Here is a 23,450-nt window from a genome sequence, read left to right as displayed (position 1 = left end):
TGGGACCGATGACCCACGTCTGTGTGATGCGCCCACCACGCTGGAGGCTGCTTCAGGGAAGAGCGTGTCTTGGTCATCTCTGCGTCTTAGCACCTGCCATCATTTCCGAGAAGACACTTAGAAACCGCCCACTGGAGAAGAGAGAGAGGAGACGCCCACAGACTTTAGGACCCTGAAACTCTTTCGGGGTGGAGACGCATCTAACTCGTCTTCATGCCACCCAGGCTGGTACTCCTGCTGGGTGCCTGGCACACGCTCTGTGCTGGTGAATGACAGGTGGGTGAGCGGAGAAGCAGAGGATGGCGGGGGAGCCTGGAATTGGACGGCGTGTGCAAGAGTTCACACCCTGCTCCCCAGACAGAATTCCTGCTCATCTCGGGGCACCAGGAGCTGCCGGTGCTGCATCCAGGGGCAAGTCACGCCAGCATCGTCTGAGGTCTGTCTCACGCTTCCTCTGGTTTTAAGGAACAGCTCTGTGATCGCTCTTTTCTGAGCTTTGATCAGTGGTAAGATGCCATGCGGATAAGCTCTCCAGTTGGTGACAGGACGCCGATAATGAATTTGGGTGCTTTACTAGGGGTCGTATGTGAAAACTATAAAAAAAGACATCTCAGGCTTTTCTGAAACCGATGTGAACAAGTTAGCAGGCAGGTGCTCTGTGAATCTCCATGAGGAGAGGACTATATGCTCCCTGCAAGATTCTCTTCTGGCCCGAATTGCTGTGAAAGCCCCTCTCCTGCCAACCCCAGGGGAGCCCCCTCACCCCCCTCCTTGCTGAGTGTGTAAGCACTCGCCGTGTGCAACTATAGCTGCCGCATGAAGGGACTGCCTTCCGCATAAGACCCTGGACGCCGGGACCAGCAGAGCTTCGGGGAGGCCGACTCAGTAAAGACCTCCGTGTCAAGTGGAGGGAAGGAAGGAAGAGAACAGGAAGGAAGGAAGGAAGGAATCTGGGTTGCAAACAAACGTCTAAGAGATGCTCAGTCTCAGCTCTAGGGGAACAACTTCTCAGTCACGGTGCTGCTATCAGCAGAGAGGTGTTACAGGTAACTTGTTATTTTAATAGTAGTTCAGATATTGGAGTTTCTGCATGATGTATGTATAAAAAATCAGAATAGACTTGAGGTTTACAGAGAAAGCTCTGTACAACTGTCACGCCCACTCACCCGAGTTTCTGAGCGGGGGTGAAGAAGGCATTGCGCCTCGGGCAGGACACGTGTATGCATGGCCGCGCTGTGCGTGGGACCAGATCCGTCAGTCTGGACGGGAGATGGACCCGCCGTGTTTCACGGAGGTTGAGGCGTTGCAGCATTGGTAAGAGGCGTCGTTTTGTTTCCGCCCAAGAAAGAAGAAATGCTTCCGTGGGTCGCGAGACACATGCTGACTTCAGAGGCTGCAGGCGTGGAAGATGCATCATGTCACCGCTGCACGTAAAGCACTAAGGGTGACGTGTGTCACCGCGGAGTCCTACCCACGGCTCCCAAAGCTGCCATTTCAGTCCTTCCGTGCCCGTTACTTCATATCGTCCTCACAACACGAGCCGGAATCATCTTCTGCAGCACCCACGTTTCACAGCCGTGGACGCTGAGGCCCGCAGAGGCCAGCGAGTGGTGCAGTGAGAACCTGGGCCCAGTCCCGTCTCCACAGCCTGTTCCGTCATGCACGGAGCATCAATGACCCACTAGAGTGTCCACTCTCTGTAGGACAAGAGCTGGGACAGCGTCACTCCTCTGCCTGGTGAAAAGTCTGAGAGGTCACAGAGGCAAGTGGTGACGACTGACGGAGTCCTGAGGGACACGCAGACCCACAAGGCAGGTAAGGAGGGACCCGGGCAGGAAAGGCCATTCATCCTAAGCACAGGTGCTCGGGGGTCTGAAGGGCGACGGTCCACGTCTTGGGTGGGCCTCCTTGAGAGGCAGACCTGAGACAGGGCTCCCTGCCAGTGGTTTATCTGGGAGGTGATGGGGACACCATCGGGAGGGCGGGAGGCCGGCTGTAAACGAGCGCGTCGCCAAGGCGGCCCCCGCTGTGGGTGACTGGGTTTACCCCGTGGGGAGACTCTGGAGGCCAGCGAAGACCCCAACCTCCAAATCACATCCCCACCTCGGGGCTGAGGACCCTCCGGTCCACGTGGCGCTGGACTGACGCACGCCGGGGGGTGTGGATGCCAGCACTTCCAGCCTGCCACATGGCGGGTGCCCTGGCCTCACCCAGGGGCAGCCCTGGCTCCAGTGGCCAGAGAACGCAGTCAGGAAACGGGCCCTGAGGTGTCTGTCCCATCGCGTGGGGTGTGCGGTGTGTGGGCAGGCAAGCAAACGAGCGGCGAAGCAACAGCCGCAGACTCCCCGCAGGGCAGGTGGGGGAGACCGTGGACCGCCAAGCCCAGGAGGCCGCTTGCCCTGCCGTGTGGAGACCTCAGAAATTAAGCAACGCGGCAGCCGACTGGACAGGTGGGCTGGACAGCCTGTCTTGTCTCATCAGTAAGAAACAGGAGGAAACAGAAGCCAGTCTGTGTCTGCTTTCTTTCATCTGCACGTTCATGTCGATATTCGCCGCACAGTTCCACCAGCGACGGGGTCGTGGAACCGGGACCAGGGTTTCCTGGGGATCCCTCCCTCCACGATCGCTGGGCTCGGGGCTATAATCTCCCAAATCACTCCGAATTGACAGAGGCTCTTGAGGGCTTTCCCAGGATGATTCAACCACAAAATCCTACCTGTCACAGCAAATTCTTATGAATAAAGGGGATTTAAAGGACCATCATAAAGGTACACGAGTGTGTCGTGTACCTTTAAAAGCCAGAACACGGAGAGATGGCAACTCCGGAGAATACAGAAACAATCTGCTCTGGAATCCAGATGGAAGTGCAAAACCCAAGTTCACGTGACAGATTTAAAAATGATTTTTTTCAGTAAATTTATTTATTTATTTTTGGCTGTGTTGGGTCTTCGTTGCTGCATGTGGGCTTTTCTCTAGTTGCAGCGAGCAGGGGCTACTCTTCGTTGCGATGCACAGGACTTCTCATCGCGGTGGCTTGCAGAGCATGGGCTCTAGGTGCGCAGGCTTCAGTAGTTGTGGCACGCGGGCTCAGCAGTTGTGGCTCGCGGGCTCTAGAGTGCAGGCTCAGTAGCTGTGGCGCACGGGCTTAGCTGCTCTGCAGCATGTGGGATCTTCCCGGACCAGGGCTCGAACCCGTGTCCCCTGCATTGGCAGCTGGATTCTTAACCACTGCGCCACCAGGGAAGCCCTTAAATATTTTAAAAAGGGAATTATAATGGAAACAAACGTTCTAGTTTACAGGGAGATAGATTTCTTCTCTTGCTTAAATTACCTTGAAATGTTTTAACACAATATAGTCCTGTCTGCTGGAGATTTACACGTTTACAATTTTAATTTGGGTTCAGTCTATAATGCGCTGTGCTCATGTAGCTGTAGATCACCCCCGACAGAAAGGTCCTTGCCGGGAACGGGGCTGGGGTACTGACATCTCTAAAGTGTGGCTGAGAAAGGGAGCAGAGAATCAGCTCAGATCCCTAGTGGAGAATCAGCAATGATTTGTGATTCAAAACCTGCCTTCTCTGACACTTTTAAAATTCGTGCACATCTTTCAGATGGGCTGACAGCTTTGCATCACGTGAGTTTGGCAGTCATTTTCAGGCCACAGAGCCACTTCCTAATGATTTAAAGGAATGTGACACACTCAAGGCAAACTGCCTTTTATGCAGCATTTCTTCACACTCTTGCTAATTTTTTATGAAAACACAAGCTTTTATTTTTCCTTAGTTTGCAAAGTGGCAAACTGCAAAATATGTTATGTGAGGGGCGATTGCTCTCAAAGGGCTTTCTGCTCATGGGATCCTTCCTGGTCTCAGTCTGCCTTGTTTGCATGGAGAGGAGAGAGGCAGAGATTCTCCCACCTGGAGTGGACCCTGAAGCACCTCTTATCAGCAGTGGCCACTAGATGGGTCACTGCGACAGTGACCACAGCCGCTGAAGAGGCCTAAACACATTATAGGAGCTGAAGAGACGAGAGAAATAAAGGCCTTTGCCTCACAATTTAATGTAATCTTATCATAATCTGAAAATAGACTGAGGATTCTCTTAGTCTGTGTACAGTGCACCTTCCTAAACATCGAGATTTCCCAGCGTTTAGAGCAGCTCAGATGTGCCTAATTTTGTCTCCCTTCTCCCTGGTTTAAGAATAACACATGATTCTAGGAAGCCTCTCTGTTCTCACTTTCTAATTTAACAAAAGGTTAACACCCAAGACTTTCTGACTTTCTTCTGGGTCACAAAATAAAAAATAATGGTCATAGATTAATCTCTGAACATTGATCGTAACGGCCAAATAAGAGTTATAAAAAAGCCTCATGGCAGAAAGGCCAGCACAGGGAGGTGATAAACATGCCAAGGATTTCGACACTATTTCCCAAGCTTTACGATTGGAAGTTTTCAGAAGGACGTTTCTTGGGAGTATTCAGAACATCAACTCTTTGGACTTAACGCATTGATATTCTTGGGAAAGAAGACTAGGCTGAATCTGGGAGATAAACTCAACTTCACTTCCATGTGCTGGGTTAAAAATAGGCGGTGGAACGCAGGTGTTAGCTACGTTGTTTCCACGGCCTGGGGTGTGCCACCGCCCCGCGAGGATGCCGACGCCACCGCGTCCCAGCCTGAGCCTCACCTATGATAGAAAGGAAGGCTCTGGCTCTGGCGGGCTCGAAGGCACTCCCTGGCAGCGCTGCCTCGCAGGCGTACTCCCCGATGTCCGAGGAGGTCGGGGTGCTGATGGTGAGGCGTCTCCCGAAGCTGTGGAGCCCACGGGTGACTCTCACCCCGTTTCTCTTCCAGGTCACACTCAGCTCCTCGATGGGCCTGTGAGAACGAAGGGCTTTAGTGACAACAATTGTGGATCATGTAGACGGCAATAATAATCATTCTACCAGGAACCACGGTGGGTTGAACAGTGGACATTTAAAACTCAATCCAGATATTACTCTACTCCCTTAAGGCACGCGTCAGCGACACAGTCTGCTCAAGGGCTGTTGAGCAGGGATAGCTAATTGCAGCAGCAATGGACCATAAGTGCTAATGATTCCATTTGCTCAGGAAAAGAATGCATAAAACAAATACTGCTAGGGGACGCGCTACACGGGAGGCGTGATCACGGGAACTCCATCCTGGAGCGACCACTAATGGGGCTGAGAACACCTACGACGACAGAGGAGAAGAGAATTAACTCTTTCCTTTGCACCCAAAGGAGAGCAAAGCTCCCCTCTGCTCCTCAGCCAGAACCTAAGAAGAGACCCTCTACCATGACCCAGAGCTAAAGTGGAAAGCGCTGCTTTCCAATATAAATATTACATTCAATGTAAATACTGCAGAACAAGGCCCGGGAAAGGGCAGCACACCCGAGTCCTAGCTTCCCATACGCGCTGTGCCCACAGCCCAGCTGGATGAACAAGACCACCGTTGCTGGGAGAGCCAGCCACACGCAGGAGGGGTTGTCATGGGTTGTTACTCCCCGCGTGGGGGACTGGCACGCACCTGGCATTGGCTATGCATTCCAAGGTGGTCTCACTGGACCCGGCCACCACGCTTCTGTTGCTTGGGGGGATCACGATGACGGGGGCCACGGCTTCAGGCGTGCCAGCACCTCCTGCGGCAGAGAAAGCAGAAGCCCATGAACTCTCTGAAGTACAGAAGGTGTGAGGATTGGAACGTGACACGAGAGTCCCATCCAGCTGCTCTGACAGGACACCCAGCGCCTCGGGACCCGACCCCAGCCCTCGAGGGGCACTCGGTGTGGTCCTGGTCCATAAACACATGTCCTGCCCAGGAACCACGGGAACAGAGAGCTCCTGCTGCTTCTCCACACATCGTGCCCATAAAGGGCTTCAGACTGTTGTGCATTTTCCAAAATGCTTGCTGACTTTATCAGTTTTAGACTTTGCTGATTGAGTTACCTGGTCTACCCACTACTTTCAAATCCGCTGAATTCCACAAACATTTCATGCATCAGGCCCTCTGCTGGGCACGCATGTGTTTGGAAGGCGGCTGCTCTCTGACTTGGGCCCGAACGTGGTCCCTGGAGCAAAGACATCCCATGAACCAAGTGCTCAGTTCCGTGCGTGCATGTTTAATCCCTTCTCTCTGAAAAGTAACTATTCCGACTCTGTCTCTGTTGTGTGAGTATCAAACTATAAATAACGTAGCTCATACCTCTGGTGACAAGGGAGAAAAAAAACACGAGATGTTTTTGCCACTTTTCTCTCAAACAAGTAATATCAAAATTAAACTACGTGCGCATTACGACTGTTTATTTAGGGAAGATGAGGACTGATCGCACATTTCGAGAACAGGACATTCAATAAAGGGTGGAGATGGAAGAGGCTGGAAATAAATAAACTGACATCACAGCAAATGCCCAGTGCTTCCTGGAGGACCTCATGCTGCAGAGACCCGCCACCAGTGAGAGCAGCTGAGGAGAACCGTGGAAGGTTCCAGCTGTGGGCAATGCGGTCAGGGCATCGCGAGAGAGCAGGGGGAGAAAAGAGGACCGGCCTCTAGTCAACTTCCCACAGCTCTGAGTCCGGCTTTCACTGCCTAAGCAGTATGAGATTCTGGAATTAAAGGTTCACGTGAATTAAAAAAAAAAAAAAAAGCTTGAGGCGGGCAGAGCCAACAAACCAATTTTTTAACCCTGTGTGTCGACTAGTTACTGCGAGGCCGTTTCAGGCCCTCGGGGCTCCGGGCAAGCGCCGGGCAGCCTTCCCCTCCCCACGCCCGGCAGGGCCTCCCCGGGACCTTCCCAACGCCCGACACCCTCGGCTTGTGAGACTGGGGATCGCGGGGCTGGTTATCAGACCTCCGAGGATGCCGGAGTACAGACACGTTCGTGACAAAGGCGGAATGCCTGCCTGTCATCTGTGAAAGTCGCTGGTGAGGAGCAATGACCTGAGCTGCTAATATTTGCAAACAGTCATGTGAAGTGAAGGAAAGCAGCGGGGCGCGCAGAGGTCGCTGAGCAAGGTGCTAATTTGGCATGAATCAGCGCTCCGCCTGGCGCCGGAGAGGAAGCCCGTGCTCAGTGTGTGTCGCCGCCCGGAGGGCAATACCACCCCCCCCCCCCCAAAGGCGGGCGGCTCAGCCTCGCCTGCGCGCTGACCCCGAGAGACCCACAGGCGACAGACAGGTCAGCGCCAGGCCCGAGTTCACAGCCCCGGGACTAGCGAATGGGAGGATGCGCCTGCGGAGATTCCAGCCGCCCCGAGGAAAGAGGAAGTCGTTCGTAATTGTGATTCGTACGGAACAGCAACTTCCGTCTGTATTGCTCTCGTGGCCCAGACCGTTGCCTGATTTCAAGGACCCTCACCCATGGGGTCGACGGGACAAGTCGAGCGAGCAGCTCGACTCGGGGCTGGTAAATGTCAGCCTGCCCGCAAACCCGACCACTTTGTTCTTTCTGGTGATGCGTGAATCACACATGACGCTTGGAGAAGTAGGTCCCAGAGATGCAGATAAAATGTGACGGTTCCTAAAACGTGCATCTCTAACACACACACACAAGGTACACACATGCCGGCAAAGTGACCTTGACTTATGGAAACTACAACAGGAAGATCAAGGCAAGGTCTTGTGATTGAGGAGTCTGTGCGTTTTCTACTGAAACTTAACATTTCAGTAAACTTTTACGTAAGCTCCCGGAATCCACATCCCTCGGTAGCAAGGACGGTGCTCATTGTAGCACACGATGCTGGCACACTTGCTTCATTCAAAAAAAAAATGTTTTAAAATTTCAGTCAAATTCGTATGAGCACATGGATTAAAAAGAACAGCAAAGAGAGGCTTAAAACGAAATGTGACAACCCACCCCCTCCCCCAAATGTGACTTTTAACTTGTCAGTGGGCAACTTTGCCTCCTTCAGGCGGGAAGTTCAGTGTTGTCCCGAAGGGACCCTGAACCCCAGAGTGCAGGGCTCTTTCCTCTGGGACCATTCATTCTGATGGGGGAGATGTGTCCTTACCTGTCTGTCTGTCTCTCTGTCTACTCGCCTTAGCTGCCGAGTACTCTACAGTGGGAGGTAGGCAGCAGACTGTCCCAGACACAAACCATTAACTACCCCGGCTCTAGCTCTGGGTCATAACTAGTCCCAAGGTGGCCAAGGCCGCTCCCCAGGCCGAGACCTCCTCCGCCCACCCCCATGGTAATCATTCCTCCATCCAGACCCTTGTTTCATCTCTCAGTCACTAACAGCGCCTTCTTGTCCTGTGGCCCTCGGCCTCTTCTCCTGTACTGCATTTTGTAAGGCCAACTGGCCCGAGGCAGGGAAACACAATCAGATTCACAGGTTGCATCAGACCGAAATTCTCCGGACCACCCAGTTCTAGAAACTACCCTGGAGACATTCCGGACCACCCAGTTCCAGGAACTGACCTGGGGACTTTGAACCCAGCCCAGCCTTCCCACCTTTCGAGAGGCGGGACTAACGGTCCCCCAGGATACCCGAAAAGACCACCAAATAAGGAATACCCTGCGCCCTCCCGGATTCGCCACACCCCTTTCCCTTCTTCCCCTATAAAATCTTGCCCAAACCTCGCCCGGCCGCGACTTCTCTGGCCCCTGTCTCTCGGACCAGTGAACCTCGCCCGGGAGCGCTCCCTGATAAAGCTCACTTGAAGCTTTCCTCTGTTTCGCGGTGCCGTTTGGTAAGATCTGACCTTACACATTTTAGTGGGTTTTTACTTCTTTTTTAAGTGAGAGGAGGTCATGGATGTGTATTTTTAAACTGCCAAGCTGACTTTTCTACCAATTTTTTTCCCACGTTCAATTTTTAGAAGAGAAATGCAAAGAAGACTATCTGGGCATTTTTAAAAGAATAAAATGACCTCTTCATTTCTGGTACTCTCACGGTGTCTAAGATGTAATAAGCACTGAACAAATACTCAATGATTGGTTAATTTTTCATAAATATTCTACAATAATGAGCCACTACTACCACCACCAGGAAAATTACCCTCTCCTTCAGGGTTCCGCATTAAAAAACATTTTTAAAATACCATATGCCAACGTATTAAGAATTATTTCCAAGAAGAACGAAAACAAAATGGGAAGTGGGAGGGAAACTGTACTTCACCAAGTTCCCACACAGCCGCTCAACATTCTGTTACGTGTTTACATTTACAAATGTTGCCCAATTTAGGCTAACAACAAGCTATTAAGATAGCTATTAGCATCCCCCTTTTATAAGACAGCTATTAGCATACCCCTTTTATAGCTATTAGCATCCCCCTTTTAGTCAAAGTCACATGACTAAACATGGTAGAGAATGGGTTTTAAATAGAGGAATGTCTTCATCCAAAGTTCATAAGCCTTCTTTTATATAACGGTGTTTCCTCCTAATAAAAACTTTGGTTGTGCTCAGTTAACCAGAAATTAAATTAACTAGAACACTCCTTCCCCTGAGCATTTCCTTAATTGAGACTTTACTGTAGCGTTTTCAACTGAGCATTTCCCAGGTTGGTTTAGGTGGTTGGGAGGTGCAGACGTCGAAGCAAAAGAGGATTTCTGCCGAGGTCAGCAGCCGTGGGTGCTAGGGAGCTTCAAGGGCAGAAAGGCGGGTGCTTTGTAGTTCTGGGAAGAAAGGCTCCAGGCAGAGGGAAATGGGGTCTACTCCTAGTCAGTTTCTCCCACATGAACCCCTTAATCACTGGAGAGGCTGAGTAGAGAGGAGCTATCCAGGTTGCATTTAATTAAAAAGTACATTTAAAGAATATCAAATCTCTCAGACAGAAAAAAAAAAAAAAAAAAACGTTCAAAGTCTACCAGAACTGCTAAGCTGTGGAATTACTGCAGATGAAGTAGGATGAATGGCACACAGCCTGCTTCCCTGCAGTCAACACAGTGCCGGTGGTGGGACAGCAGCGTGAGGATAAAGGGCGTGTCACCTGGACCCAGGGTCAGAAGCACAGGGACAGGCGGGAGGTGGTGACCGAGAGCTGGAAGGAAGGAGCCAGCCCCGCGGTCATCTGGGCGCAGAGTCAGAAAGTCAAGCTCTGGAGATGGAGGTGGGCAAAGGAGGACACGGGAGCTCAGCCAAGTGACGGCAGGAGCCTGGGGGTTGGGAGCAAGAGAACCGCATTTAGAATCCAGTGGAAATACCCTGGCTCCCAGCGGGAAGCAAGTGACTCCACTTCTCCGAGCCTTATCTCCCTAATTTGTAAAATGATGCCCGTCTCACAGGGCCATTCAACACAGGAGTATACTTTTGACACTCTCACTTTCGACGTATGTTTGTATGTTACACGACGCACATCAGACAGCATGTGGCACACAGGACGTGCTTCGGAACTCGAGGCCGCAGCACCGCGGTGAAGGGGAGACTGAGGCCCTCAGTGCCTGCTCTGCCCCAGGGCTTCCCGTCTCTGCCAGGACGGCCTCCCCGCAGACGCTCTGAAGGCCCGTGCGCCCTGGATGTGAGGCTGCGGGGTGCTGGACCTCGAGGGACGGCCCGCAGGCCTGCTCGTGGCCCGGGAGGAGCGAGCCCGCCTGCAGGCTTGGGGCCCACATGTCCCCACACGCCTCCTCATGAAGGTCTCCACAGCTCACTCAAAACACAGCCTCTTTCTTTCAAAAAAAGAGCCTATGCCCTGAAAGTGGAATTTTCCAGAACATCTGAGAAAGCAAATCCCTCGTTTGGGCTTCCTCTGTCAGAACCGTCATCTTGCCCGTCCTGCTTCCTAGGCGAGCGCTACCGGCCACGCGCCTCAGGGGATCTCCACGGCCAAACCGGCGAGGCTGCGGCTCCCCGCTCTGTTCCCTCCGTGGAGCCGGGTGTCGCCCTGGTCGCCCGGAAAATAACGAGCTCAAAGGCCCCCTCCACCGGGAGATGCTGAGGCACATCTGCCCGGAGACACACAAGCGTGCAAGATGAGCCAACCACACGGGCACACGTATTCAACCAGGGGCAACCCCGATCCGGGAAAGACGGGGCGGCGGCAAAGGCCACGGCCCCCAAGACTCCAGAGAACCTCGGCTCTCCAGTTCCTAGTGGGTCCAGATCTACAGGGTTCTCACTCAGGTCAGAAGAGGGTCCCGTCCAGAAGCAGCAGCTAGTGGCGCCTCCAGGACCTTTCGAAACCTCCAAATGTTCCTGCTCCAAAACAAGTGGTCTAAAACTTGTAGGAACAAGAGAAAAATAAGGTTGAGAACCCACACGCGAGTGAAAGGCCTTAGGAAAGCCCTCAGGGCTGAGCTACAGGTTCCTCGGTGTTTTCTGAAAGCTTTTTTCAACATCCAATAATGATGATATTTATTGGTTGCATTGACCAGATGACGTAAACAATTACAGACATGCTTTAAAATTCAGGCAACTGGCTATCTGGGCAGAGCAAGAAGTGACCGTCTCGAGCCAGGGCCACGGGTGCTGGGCTCCTCTGGCACCTCTGGTGCCAGCTCTCACCTCACTGCAGTGTCCCGATTTGCGGGGAGATCTGTCCACCTTCTGGAATAAGGAGGGGCGGATGTGTTATTCATCTTTGCACGGAGCAAAGTGCCTGGGCTATAAGAGCCCTTCTGTGAGCGCTTGTTGAAGGAAGAATTAAGTCTTGTCCAAATAGAGCACGGCTGGTTATTATTACCAGCTCTTTATCGCTACAGGATGATAACGATAGGAGCAAGTACCTCTTATTTCCAGGCACTGCGCGAGCGTGGGGGATATGAGAGTTAACTGCAGGGGGTCAGAGGTCAGCGACGTCAAGGAGGTCTGGGTTTAGCAGAGGAAGAGAGTCACGTCAGAAGAGCAAGCAGCTGGTGGTGGGGTCAGGAGAGCCGAGGGGAGGGACGCGGCAGGATGCGGGGTCGGGAGTGCTGCGAGATTGATTCTTCCAGGGGAATTAGGAAGGGCTTGAGCCCGGCCCTTGGAAGATGGACAGTATTCACCAGGCAGAGGAGGGAAGGAAAGGCATTCCAGGAACAGGGAAAAAAGAAAGTGGAAACCGGGTTGGCTTGTTTGGAAAACTGTCAAGTGGTTCTTGAAGGTTGAGGGGAAACTGGGGCCTGGGAGTGACCCCAGAGGAGGCTGTCAGGGGAGGGGGGCCATGCTACCAAGTTTGGACTTTATCCAGTAGGAAATGGAGAGCCCCTGAAGGCCCTTGAGGAGGAAAGTGGTGACGGAGACCGTGCGGGGCTGTTGCGGGCGTCGGTGGGGGGAGAAGAGGGGCCGACGGCAGCTGGGTGTGCGCAGGGAAGCTCTCCCGGCTTCTGGCTCCAGTGGTTTGGGTGGATGGCGGAGCAGCTCATAAGAGTGAAAGCTCAGGAGCAAGAAGGGTTGGGGTGATGATGCGGGCATGTGAAACTGGCGGACAAGGAGGCCTGGGGGTGTCCACGTGGGCAGGAGCACTGGCTGGTCAGCGGGCACGAGAGCTCGGGGATGAGCACGGAAGACAGGGCTTGGAGGGCCCCCAGGCGGCTGGAGTCTTAAAGGGCAGGCACAGGAAGTGCTCATGGATGGGATAACTGGCGGTCGGGGCAGCGGAAGAAGGAGGAGAAAGACATGATGACACTAAGGAAAGAGGCTGCTGTTCCTTCCAAATGAACAAGAATTCTCACACGGACAATCAAGGTTGCTTCTGCTCAGTTTTTGAAGATGAATCTTTGAGTTTCCCTCCTAGGACAATTACTAAGGAAGGCGGAGCTATATATAAGTAAAAATCCTGACCTTCCCCAAAAAGCGTTTCATTGTGCCACGGAGCACACTAGTAGACACTGCAGAGCTCGAGTCACTCTTTTGTTCGGTTCTATAGCTCAGCTTCTACAAACAGGCTGCCTAGGGCCATTCTCAACCGCTTTCTGGCAATAAAAAGCACAATTTAATTGGTCAGTCTCTTATGATTCTTGACCTTCTTCCATGCACAGCAAGGTACACTCGTGCCCTTTTGGGGGATGGGTGAAACAGCTCCAAGACATTTTACTTGAAGAAAATCAAGTGGCTTTTCTTTTCTTTCTTTTTTTTTTAAATAAATAAATTTATTTAAAAAAAGAAGAAGAAGAAACCTCTACTGCTTTCTGCTCTCCCACTTAATAGCCTCGTGACATCGCAGGCATGTTACTAACCCTCTCCTGTGCCTCATTTTCCTCATCTGTAATGTGGGGATAATAGTACCGCCTCACCTACTCAAGCTCATCACTGAGTGCCCCAAAGTGATTATTAACATTGAGACCCAACTTAATTACTTAGTTCATATAACACAGCCAGAAGAGACAAGTTATATGATAGCATCACTGGGTTTATAATAATATATAAGTAAATATCAGAGCCACACCAGGGAGCACAAAAAGTGAGATTTATTGTTTCTGACAACTGCACAGCGACTTTTAGTTTGTTCATTATTCCCAGCATCACAAATCTGAAATACAATTTTGCTCCTCAGTTACAAACAGATACTCTGAAAAGTGATTAGGTAGCTTTTAAAAAATCATCATTATTCATTTAAGCTAAAATATCTTAAAAATCTTTGCCAGGCAAGATATTAGCTTGACCTTTATAAACCTCTGCATAAAGTGAAAAACCAATCGAGGCATACAGATTTCATTTCGTTCTATGTTTTTAAATACCACCCTTTGTTTCCCTTGAGAGATTTTGATCTATTCATTCAAAAGTATTCTGAAGCTCTACTGCCCGTTTAAGACAGAATGAAGGCATTCTAGAGCATCTGAACTGAGTGCTGTCTTGACGGAACCGAAGCAGGAACTCCATCAGGGTCCTCGCGGGCCTCCCAGCCATGCCTTTGCACAGGTAAGGAACCATCTTCGTTGGTCATCACTCCTGCTATGTCTACATGCGCCCACTTAGGATAGTCACAAATTCTTTCCGAAATGCTGCAGCCGTCCATGCTCCTGCAGATCTGTATTTTCCAATGCTATTAACATCAGCTAGTTGGCAACCTACAATCTGTGTTGTGTAAGGTTCAAAGACACGCATCCTCCAGACACGGTCTCCCGTTTCAATGCTGGCCTCAAATAGTTTGTTCCACAGCCAGGAAGAACTGGTAAAGACCCCAGTGGCACCGGACCCCAAAGCTGCATCCATGGCACCTGTCAGGGTGGCGGCACTGATGACGACCTTTGGGTTAAAAGCGTGCGCGTAGCAGAGCACATCGGCCAGGAGGAGTCTCCCCTCAGCAGCAGTGTCATCCACCTGTATGGTCTTCCCGGTCTTGGCTCTAACAACATCCCCAGGCTTGTTGGCCTTCCCGTTGGGCATATTTTCACAAAGAGGGGCCAAACCTACGACGCTGAAGGGCAGGTCGAGCTTGGCGGCAGGCACGATGGCTGAACAGACATTGGCGGCTCCTCCCATGTCAGCCCTCATGAGGTCCATGTTTGCAGCCGCCTTGAGGGAGATGCCACCACTGTCAGAGCTAATCCGCTTCCCAAAAAACACCAAAGGAGGGTCACCTGCATTGCCTTTGTAGTGAATTTCCAGGAAGACTGGAGGCTCTTCGGACCCTCTGGCCACACTGAGGAATGACCCCATTTCCTGCTCCTCAATCCAAGGCTTGGGTCTGATGTGGACGTCTGTTTCACTACTAGCACTTTTGAGATTCTTCTCAGTAATTCCGGAAAATCTGGTTGGCATCATCTCATTGGCGGGCGTCTCACCAAGTGGCACGCCAGGTTCTGCCCGGAAGCAAAGAGGACTCCCCTTTGCCAGGCCTCCTGATACCCACTTCCATGAAGCCACCTTCTTTTTCTGCGTCAGGTCGTCATACTCGTAGAGCCCAGGCACCACTCCTCGCGCATGGGCGTCTCCGCAGGGGTCCACCTCCACGGACGGGATCTCCGGGTCCTGAACCTGTCTGCACCCCGCTGCAACAGCGGCTCTGATGTTCTCTTTGCCTTCGTGCCGGTTTTCCTGGTCATCAACTCCGGCCGTCTTTTTGCCGAGGCCAACCACACCATGCTGGAGAAGCCCTCATGCTGACCATAAACGGTTTGGGTTTTGCCTGCCTTCAGGGGTGGTCCAGATATGTTCAAGAGATCTCTCAGCTTTCCAGACACCAATTTATTAAAATTCTCTCCTGCGCTTATAAACTGGGGCACATCATCTTCTTTTTCTTTGCCACAGATTCCTAAAACAAGGCCCTTCGTCTTGTCTGCGGCGGCTGGACCGGGTCCCCAGAAGCGCTTCCCGCTCAGATGTCGGACGGGCGACTCTCGTGGCAGCCGGAAGAGGCAGCAAGAGCATCTTTTCGGCTCGGCCCCCCGGCACCGCCCTCCACCAAGTACGTGGAGCAAGGAGGGCGAGTGCGCGCCTGGGAGCCCGGCTTTCGTGGGGGGGGGGGGGGGGGGGGCGGGGGGCGGTGGTTGGGCTCCAGTGGCTTTTCCACTCATCAGTTGCTTTTGCAACCCTTCGGAGTCTGTCATCTTTCTCGGAATTTTAAATTAAAACGGCCTGGCAAAGGGATTAAGCGCTCTCCTGCCTGCAAAGCATCTCAGCAGGTGTGTCTGACCGCTTGCCACCGTGGGAGCTGGCGTCTTGATAGCTCAGATCCTGTAGAGCTGAACCCTCCAGGGCACGTACGTTTTAAGAGACTAGGAGAGAGAGGTGTGTGTGTGTGTGTGTGTGTGTGTGTGTGTATATTATATATATAATCTCCAAGAAGCCATAGAAATTATTACTTTTGTTGTTGTTAACATGTGCTACAGTAAGAGGTGTATAGGCAACAGGCAAACCAGGTCATTCCCTCAGATTCCAAGAGGTGAGTTTCTCAAGGCAGAACCTGGGCAATTTTAAGACGCACTTTATTGTGAAAAGTGAAATAAACAGCATGAATTGTCTCCTGATTGGAAAACTCTTGTTCACCAAATAGAAAGTCCCTCCCACCTTTCACTTTCCCCAAACCCACTTTTTAGTTTCTGCGCCCCCGGCTCCTGAACGGGCGAGGCAGGTGTGTAAATTCCTGTGTTAATAATCCCTCGTGTGTGGAGCTGCCGAAGCAGACTCTCCTGTCCTTCTAAATGCTGTGTGCTTAGTCGCTCAGTGAGCGAGAACCCGCTCACGGCCGCGAAGGCGCTGGGCAGTGCCGCTGGGCGAGCCCCGTCCCAGAAGCCCTGCTGCTCCCTCCGAGGAGAGTCTGCACCGCCGACTCACTCCTTGTTTACTGTACCACAGTGGGAGGGAACACAGCTGTATACCCCATTCACAATTCTATCTTTACGTGTACTCCCATTTTTATCTCAATACACTTCTGGACTTTTCTATTGACGAGAGAGGATAAATAAAATAATGTGACAGCTTGACAAACAATCCAGCAGTTTCTTTTCTTCTCATTTATAACATGTTTGAAAACTTGCACATTTGGAAGTCAATGGAATGTTACCAAGAATGTATTTTCATCAGCAGAGAAAAATGAAGGTGATAAAAGGCAACTCTGCAGCAGGCCTATTCGTTTACTTATTTATTGGTAAAACACAGAACAGGAGTGTGGATTTAGGAACTGCATGGCTGGACCCTGGAGCGATCCAAACGTACAGAGACAGCAGCCTTCCATTCAAGCATATAAACGCATAACCTACCGTTTAATGCAAAAGAACCACAACCAGCGGAGAAACTGGGGCCACGTGTAGTTTGGGTGGGACAGAGGAGTGAGAGGGTGTTCTTCAGGAAGTTAGGGCAATTTTCCAAACGGCCTACTGAAGTTATTGAGAAGGTACCTAGGCACAACAGCAGATCACTTGTAGCTTCAGTGAGAAATGCCCTTGAATAATTTTGCCAAACGTGCCAACCTGGGCGTGGAGCCCAAGCCCACTGGGGCAACTGATGCCCGTCTGAGGCTATTAGCAAGGACAACGGGGAACTGCAGGATCCCCTGGCAGGGCCCTCTGAAGCCTTGGTCCCTTCCAGCCGCAGCTGGAGGAGTTCCAAGGAAAAAGTTTTTCTCAAAGTTCCCACGAGACACAAAGTATTTAGAGGTTGGTAGATCTGCAGGAAGAACACCACTGCCTTGAGCAACCTCGAGCAGAGAAATCAAAACCACATCTGGTTTCTTTAGTGACCATAAAGCCATCATTTGGAGGACCGGAGCTATGCTGATGGGGGCCTCTGCCTCCGCAGGCTGGGGGGCCCTCTGACAATGGCGAGCCCACCCCTCCCAGCCGAGCTCTTCCCTTGCTCCGCGCTCCACGGGACCCTCCACTCACTATGCTTGTTTGGTTTGTGTCTGTCTCTCCCCGCAGGAGACCAGGAGCACAGGCACTTTCGTCTGTTCTGTTTTAGCCACTCTGTCCAGGCCTACACAGTGCCTCGTGCACAGCAGGTATCCAGTAAGTATCTGTTGACTGAACACGGAGAGAAGGGCTTGGGTTCCTGTGCTTCACCCGCCGTGTGGCAGGCGCTCTCTGAAACATCCCAACCGCCCTCCTCTGACCTGGGCGCCTCCGCCTGCGACAACTTTCCCCATTCCTACCCCCGCCTGCACTGCAGCCTGCCGAAGTCCACCCATCCATCGGGACCAGGGAGCATGCCACCTCCTCCAGGAAGGCTTCCCAGGCCCTCAGTTAAAGTGCCCTTCCCTCTCGGTACCTGCTGCATGCTTTTTAAAAGTTGTGGCTAAATATACATACCACGAAATTTACCATTTTAACCAGTTTTAAGTGTACAGAACCGTGGCATCAATCTACACCGTTGTGCAGCCGTCCCCAGCATCCCTTTCCAGAACCTCATCTCCCCAGACTGAGACTCTGTCCCCATTAGACACCTGCTCCTCATCCCTTCCTCCCCAGCCCCCTCCCCCTCTCCTGCTCTCTGTCTCTGTGAGTTTGACTCCAGGTACCTCACGTAAATGGAATCACACGGGATTTGTTCTTTCATGACTGGCTCAGTTCACAGAGCGTAATGCCTTCAAGGTTCATGTATGTGGTAACATGGATCAGAATTTCATTCTTTTTTAAGGCTGAATAACGGTCCATTGTTTGGACGGACCACATTTCATTTATCCATTCATCTGCGGATAGACACTTAGGTTGTTGCTTCCGCCTTTTGGCTGTTGTGAATACTGCTGTTATGAACACTGCTGTTATGAACATGGGTGTGTGAGTATCTGTTTCAGTCTCTGTTTTCAGTTCTTTTGGGTATATATCCAGAAGTAGAACTGCTGAATCAGATGGTAATTCTGCGATTAAGTGTTTAAGGACACATCATACCATTTTCCACAGTGGCTGTGCAATTATACACTCCCACCAGCAAGGCAAAAAAGAGTTCCAACTTCTCCACACCCTCACCAACACTTGTTTTTTCTTTGTGTAGACTGTCTTCAAAGTAGCCGTCCTAATGGGTGGGAGTGGTGTATCATTTGATTAGATTTCCCTACTGATTAGTGGAGTAGAGCATTTTCCCATGTGCTCAATTAGCCATTTGTATATCATCTTTGGAGAAACATCTATTCCAGTCCTTTGCTCAGTTTTTTTTTTTTTTTTTTTGTGGTACATGGGCCTCTCACTGCTGTGGCCTCTCCCGTTGTGGAGCACAGGCTCCAGACGCGCAGGCTCAGCGGCCATGGCTCACGGGCCCAGCCGCTCCGCGGCCTGTGGGATCTTCCGGGACCGGGGCACGAACCCGCGTCCCCTGCATCGGCAGGCGGACTCTCAACCACTGTGCCACCAGGGAAGCCCCTTTGCTCAGTTCTTAAATCAGGTTGTTTGTTTGGTTGTTGAGTTGCAGGAGTCCTTTATATTTTCTGAACATTAATCCCTTATCAGGTGTAGGATTTACAAGTACTTCCCCCTATTCCATGGGTTGCCTTTTCACTCTGTTGATAGTGTCCTTTGATGCGCAGAAGTGTTTAATTTTGATGAAGTCCAATTCATCTATTTTTTCTTTGCCTGTGATTTTGGTGTTATATCTAAGAAATCACTGACAAATCCAATGTCATCAAGCTTTCCCCCTATGTTTTCTTCAAGGAGTTTGACAGTTCTCGGTCTCAGCTGTCGGTCCTTTGACCCACTCTGACCCTGGACCTGGGGTACGCGGTGTAAGGCACGCAGTGCACTTTCCACGCTTGGTTACTATCGCTCTGGAGCAGGTGTTGCCCACACCCTGCCCACAGTCTCTGTCACCTGTCGCTTACTTACAAACCCACGACTTTCTGCAAACACCTGCCAGTTCCTACCTGAGGTCATTCTCTGGCCAGGGGTATGACTGGCCTACAAGGGTGAGGTGGAGAGATAAGCCTGCATGCCTGGACGTTAATGTCCCTGGAAGTCGTTCTCAAGGAATAAAGCATGGGAGCTGATGAATAAATCCCTGCACTTTCTCCCTCAGTCAGCGACACTACGGTGGCTTCTATGCAGTCTCCCTGAGGCTCCTGGGGGACCCAGGACAGATGTTCACTGAGGGGATGGGCTCACTCACTGATGCACCTGCACTGGTGTCTTCCCCTTCTCTGTCTCCTTTGCCCACTCCTTTGCCCATAGTTCCTGGGACCACCTCTAACTAAACGCCTGGACCCACATTTTCACTGAACCCACACGCTCTGCTTCTGGGAGAAAGTGAGACAAACCTTGGTCTCCTTCAGACCAGGGCACCTGTACAAGCACACATCTGCCCCATCCACTGTAATCTCCTTCAGGTGTGCGATTCTTAGTCTCCAGAGCCTCTGGAAACAGTCAGTGCCTAACAGATGCTTGCCAAATCGAATTTCCGAACAGACACCAATATCTGTTCCTAAAATAATCAAATCTCTTCCCAAGACCAGAGTTTTGCATGTAAGTTTCTGGAGAGTAGCACAGCTCTGCTCCTGAGACATGTTTATGACCCTCTGTCAGGCTCCAGTCCTGCTGAACGTCAGATTGTCTTTACATAGCGTGAATCACAAACAGAATCTGTAACTAGAAAAGTGCCTCACAGATAAAACCCAGAACAAAGAAATGCAATCCTGAGTCCCTGGAGAAAACAGAAAATTATCTTAACAAACGCTGTGAGCACGTGAGAGAAAGAAAAAAGAAAAAAAAGGAGATAAATAAGAGAGAAAGGGGCCACAGTATGTTAAGCAGAATATATCAGGAAAACCACAGTTGTGCCCTCCTCCTTAAAATACAATAAAGATCTTTAGAAAACCAGACTAAATTGAAGTTATTTTCCTTGCTACGGATACCATTGTTCAACTCACAGACTAGGAATTACGGCAATTGAAGCTGAAAGTAAATTCATGGTCTAGTTATAAAGACGCCTGCTCGGGAAGCCAGACCGCAGGTGAACACTCCCAGGGCTGTTACTTTTGGAAGACTCTGTTTGACTGGAACAACATACAACTGAAAGCTTTGCATTCTACAGCTCCCCCAGCCACGTGAAAACACAAAGAGCTGAGGGGCCAATAGTTTGAGAAACAGGTTTCTCAATGTTTCAGCTCCTTCCCAGGAGGGGCACCCCACAGACCAACAGATGACCTTCTTTTTATTTTTTCATGTAAGACTGATATCCTAAATAAAACCAGAGCTTCTCAAATGAGAAATCCAAGACCAATAAAACCTCTCACTTACATATTTAGTGCTTCATAAAACTGCAATGCCGCAAGGTGGTTATACCCAGAACTGGAGAAATATTTTATCGAGCGAGTGGTATTTTCTTCTGTTTCCCACCTTAAATGCAAGTGTTCATACAAATATATTGATGAACACTTCCTCTGCTGTGTTTTTAGGTAATCAATTTCTTATTTATTCCATCTTAGAGGAGAGCAAACTCTGAGGCAGGAAATCTTGCAGGTGTCCTAACCAGCACAGAGCAACCGAGAGTACTACGTGTTCCAAAGCAATAAACGGTAAGTAAACAACCTGATGGATAACCACGTCCACCAACCATATTCATTCCAAGCTAATTCCAGGAATAGAACCGTATTCTGTTTCCTAACATTAGGATCAAGGAGCATTTCTCTCTGGAGGATGGAGTGAGGACTTTACCCCCAGCTCATCTCTAGGTGGGCCAGGCAGGGCTGTATCTCTACCAACATGGCGGGGCTGATCGCTCCCAACGTACCAGCGCAGGTTCTGGGCTCGGTCTATTTGGAGATTCCTCATTCTGACTGGAGAGCGCTGGCCCCAAGAAGAATAAATAATCAGGCTGGGGACATTCACTAGAGAGCAGCGCCACACACAATCTGAGCGCACAGGTGAGACAGGAGTGGGGGGCTTGGCTTGTGTCTTGGTCTAACTCTCTCTCCCTCTCACTCCTGCTCACGTGTGCGCTCTCTCTCCCCGTCTCCGGAAATTTGGTAGGTCCTTGTCCTTGATGGGGAGCACAGCAGACAAGACCACAGAATGAGCCGGGGCACAGGGAGGCTTCGATAGTGACGGATGAGAGCTCGTAACTGTGGAGGAATCTCCCCTTCTGTTCTCCCATCTCTTTTCTTTTTGCTAGTGTTGCTATATCAGAATTACCCTTGGGTGTCACAACAGAGGTACAAAGAAATCAGGAAATCTTAAGAGAAGAAAATATTTCTCTTCCTGTCTGCCCTAGCTTCCTTCAAATGAATAAAGTCAGTCCCACAGTGCAAGAATAGAGTCCTCAGCAAGAAAAAGACGTTTTCTGATATGACCCGAGGTTATCTATTTAAGCCAACTGCTCCCCTACTCAATCTGCTAGGAAGCAAGTTTTTTTCTTTTTTTTAAATGTCAACACAGTCTCATTTATATTTTGGTCTAAAATCAACACCAACAATAAATCTAAGGCTGATGACAGAAAGAGGGAGAGAATATGAAGAGCAGAAGCTGTGGATATAAAGAATTAAGCCCACCAAACGCAGCTAAGACCCCGCTTAAGACAAATACTTAAAATTAATTACTGCAGGTGCTATGAGAGGGGAGTGCGCTGCTGGTAGAAACATAAGACGTCTGTTCACATAACCTGGAAGGCAGGTGAATAAAAAATAAACTCCTAATCCCATGTATGGGATTGTTCAAATATACTAAGAAAGAAGCTGGCCATTGTGGGCCTGTTTAAAACGTGGAAGGGTGATGATTACTCAGCAAATCGGGACAGTGCAAACTATCAATTCAAACAAATAAGCACTTAGCGTGTTTCACGCACTTAGCAGTCTGTTGTAGTTTTAAAGCAGCATGGCCACTCAGCTTTCTGCGTGACAGCACGAATAATAGATTTAGAGAGAATTTATAGGAGATCCAAAAGTAATTATGGCAAATCTTTAAACAACAGGCACTTCCACCAAACCTCTCCCAAAGCTTCCAATAAGACGATCCATCTGTTTATTTAAATCTACCTTAGTGTCTGGTCAATCCATGGAACTGCTCATTTATTGGCAGTGAAATGCCCCCAGAAGCTTGCACAGAGGGGGAGACAGAACGGAACTGGAGCTAGGACAGTGTCTCTTTAACCAGCATGGGATCAGCCAGCACACAGATGTGGGTGGAACTCACCGAGGAAGGCAGAGGGGAGCTTAAGGAACTTAGAATCCACCCCACATGCCTGGATAGAGGCAAGAATCTTCCCCCAAATTACTTCCCCCCAAAGTGGGAGCTGCCTTTGGTTGAGTCCTTTAAAAGTCTCTCAGATGACAAACGCTCCCTTTATTTCTTTGTTTTGAAAATTAAGTACTGCTTGGGAAAGACACATTATTAGCCTAAAATAACCCCAATTGAAACATGTGGTGGTTACCTGGAAGGAATCAGTTTTTAGAAAGATGTAGAAATTTAACATAGGGTTAGTAATTTGCTCCCACTTATAAGTGTTGGTTATTGTTCTGAAAGGCGTTTAAATATCATTTGGAAAAGCAAAATGTTAATGTGGTACATCCACACTGTTGGATGCTACCCAGCAGTAAAAAACGCCGAGGAAGCTCTTTATAGACTGATATAGAAAGACCTCTAAGATGTACTGATAAATGAAAAAGCAAAGTGCTGAACAGCAAATATGACATGTTCCTTTTGGGGTAGGAGAGAAGGAAGAAATAAGACTATGCATGCATATTTGCTGTTATTTACATAAAGAAAAATAATGGAATAAAAATAAAAATAATTCAGTAAGACAGATGCAGGAATCATTTTTCTTTTACAACTAGGCTTTTCTAAGAAATGGCTAGAGATAAGACCTTCTAAATGATGATAAAAATACAAATCAAATATATTTATAAACATACTTTTCTTCTTCTAAACCTGGTACAGAATTTATTTTCCTCAGAGTGTCTTTTCTGATTAATTAATTTCAACCCACTCACTAATTAGCTTAATTTGACATCAATATTTTCAGTTTCCAAAACACCAAAAAACCACGTACAGTTTTACAAACATTCTTCAGACCTTTTTATTTATATCTTCTAAACTGGTGCTTCTCAAACCTTCATATGCACACAAGTCATCTGGGAGCCTGTTCCAAAGCAGACTCTAAAGCAGCACGTCTGGGTAGAGCTAGTTTCCACATCACTCAGCTCCCAGGTGA

The 23,450-nt window shown here is 49.9% G+C and overlaps 1 protein-coding gene and 1 pseudogene across 2 annotated transcripts in view; both read right to left on the bottom strand.

The window, feature by feature from the left end:
* SDK1 (sidekick cell adhesion molecule 1) overlaps nt 1-23,450 on the bottom strand; it is a 540,366-nt gene that overhangs the window by 230,919 nt on the left and 285,997 nt on the right. The window contains exons 6-8 of one of the 2 annotated variants that reach the window (XM_027125645.1): nt 10,512-10,522; nt 5,551-5,641; nt 4,688-4,878 (exon numbers count right to left, since the gene is read on the bottom strand). In XM_027125645.1, the coding sequence (XP_026981446.1) occupies nt 4,688-4,878; nt 5,551-5,641; nt 10,512-10,522 (293 nt within the window). Of the gene's footprint in view, nt 1-4,687; nt 4,879-5,550; nt 5,663-10,511; nt 10,523-23,450 lie in introns of both variants that reach the window. The other variant, XM_027125644.1, reaches the window with a different exon arrangement.
* On the bottom strand, nt 13,653-15,251 carry LOC113630268 (cytosol aminopeptidase pseudogene; annotated as a pseudogene).

The sequence above is a fragment of the Aethalodelphis obliquidens genome, unplaced genomic scaffold (genome assembly GCF_003676395.1).
Source record: "Aethalodelphis obliquidens isolate GAN/ISIS:26980383/991018 unplaced genomic scaffold, ASM367639v1 scaffold30, whole genome shotgun sequence".
Lineage (NCBI taxonomy): Eukaryota > Metazoa > Chordata > Mammalia > Artiodactyla > Delphinidae > Aethalodelphis > Aethalodelphis obliquidens.
This window is presented reverse-complemented; position numbering and strand designations above follow the sequence as displayed.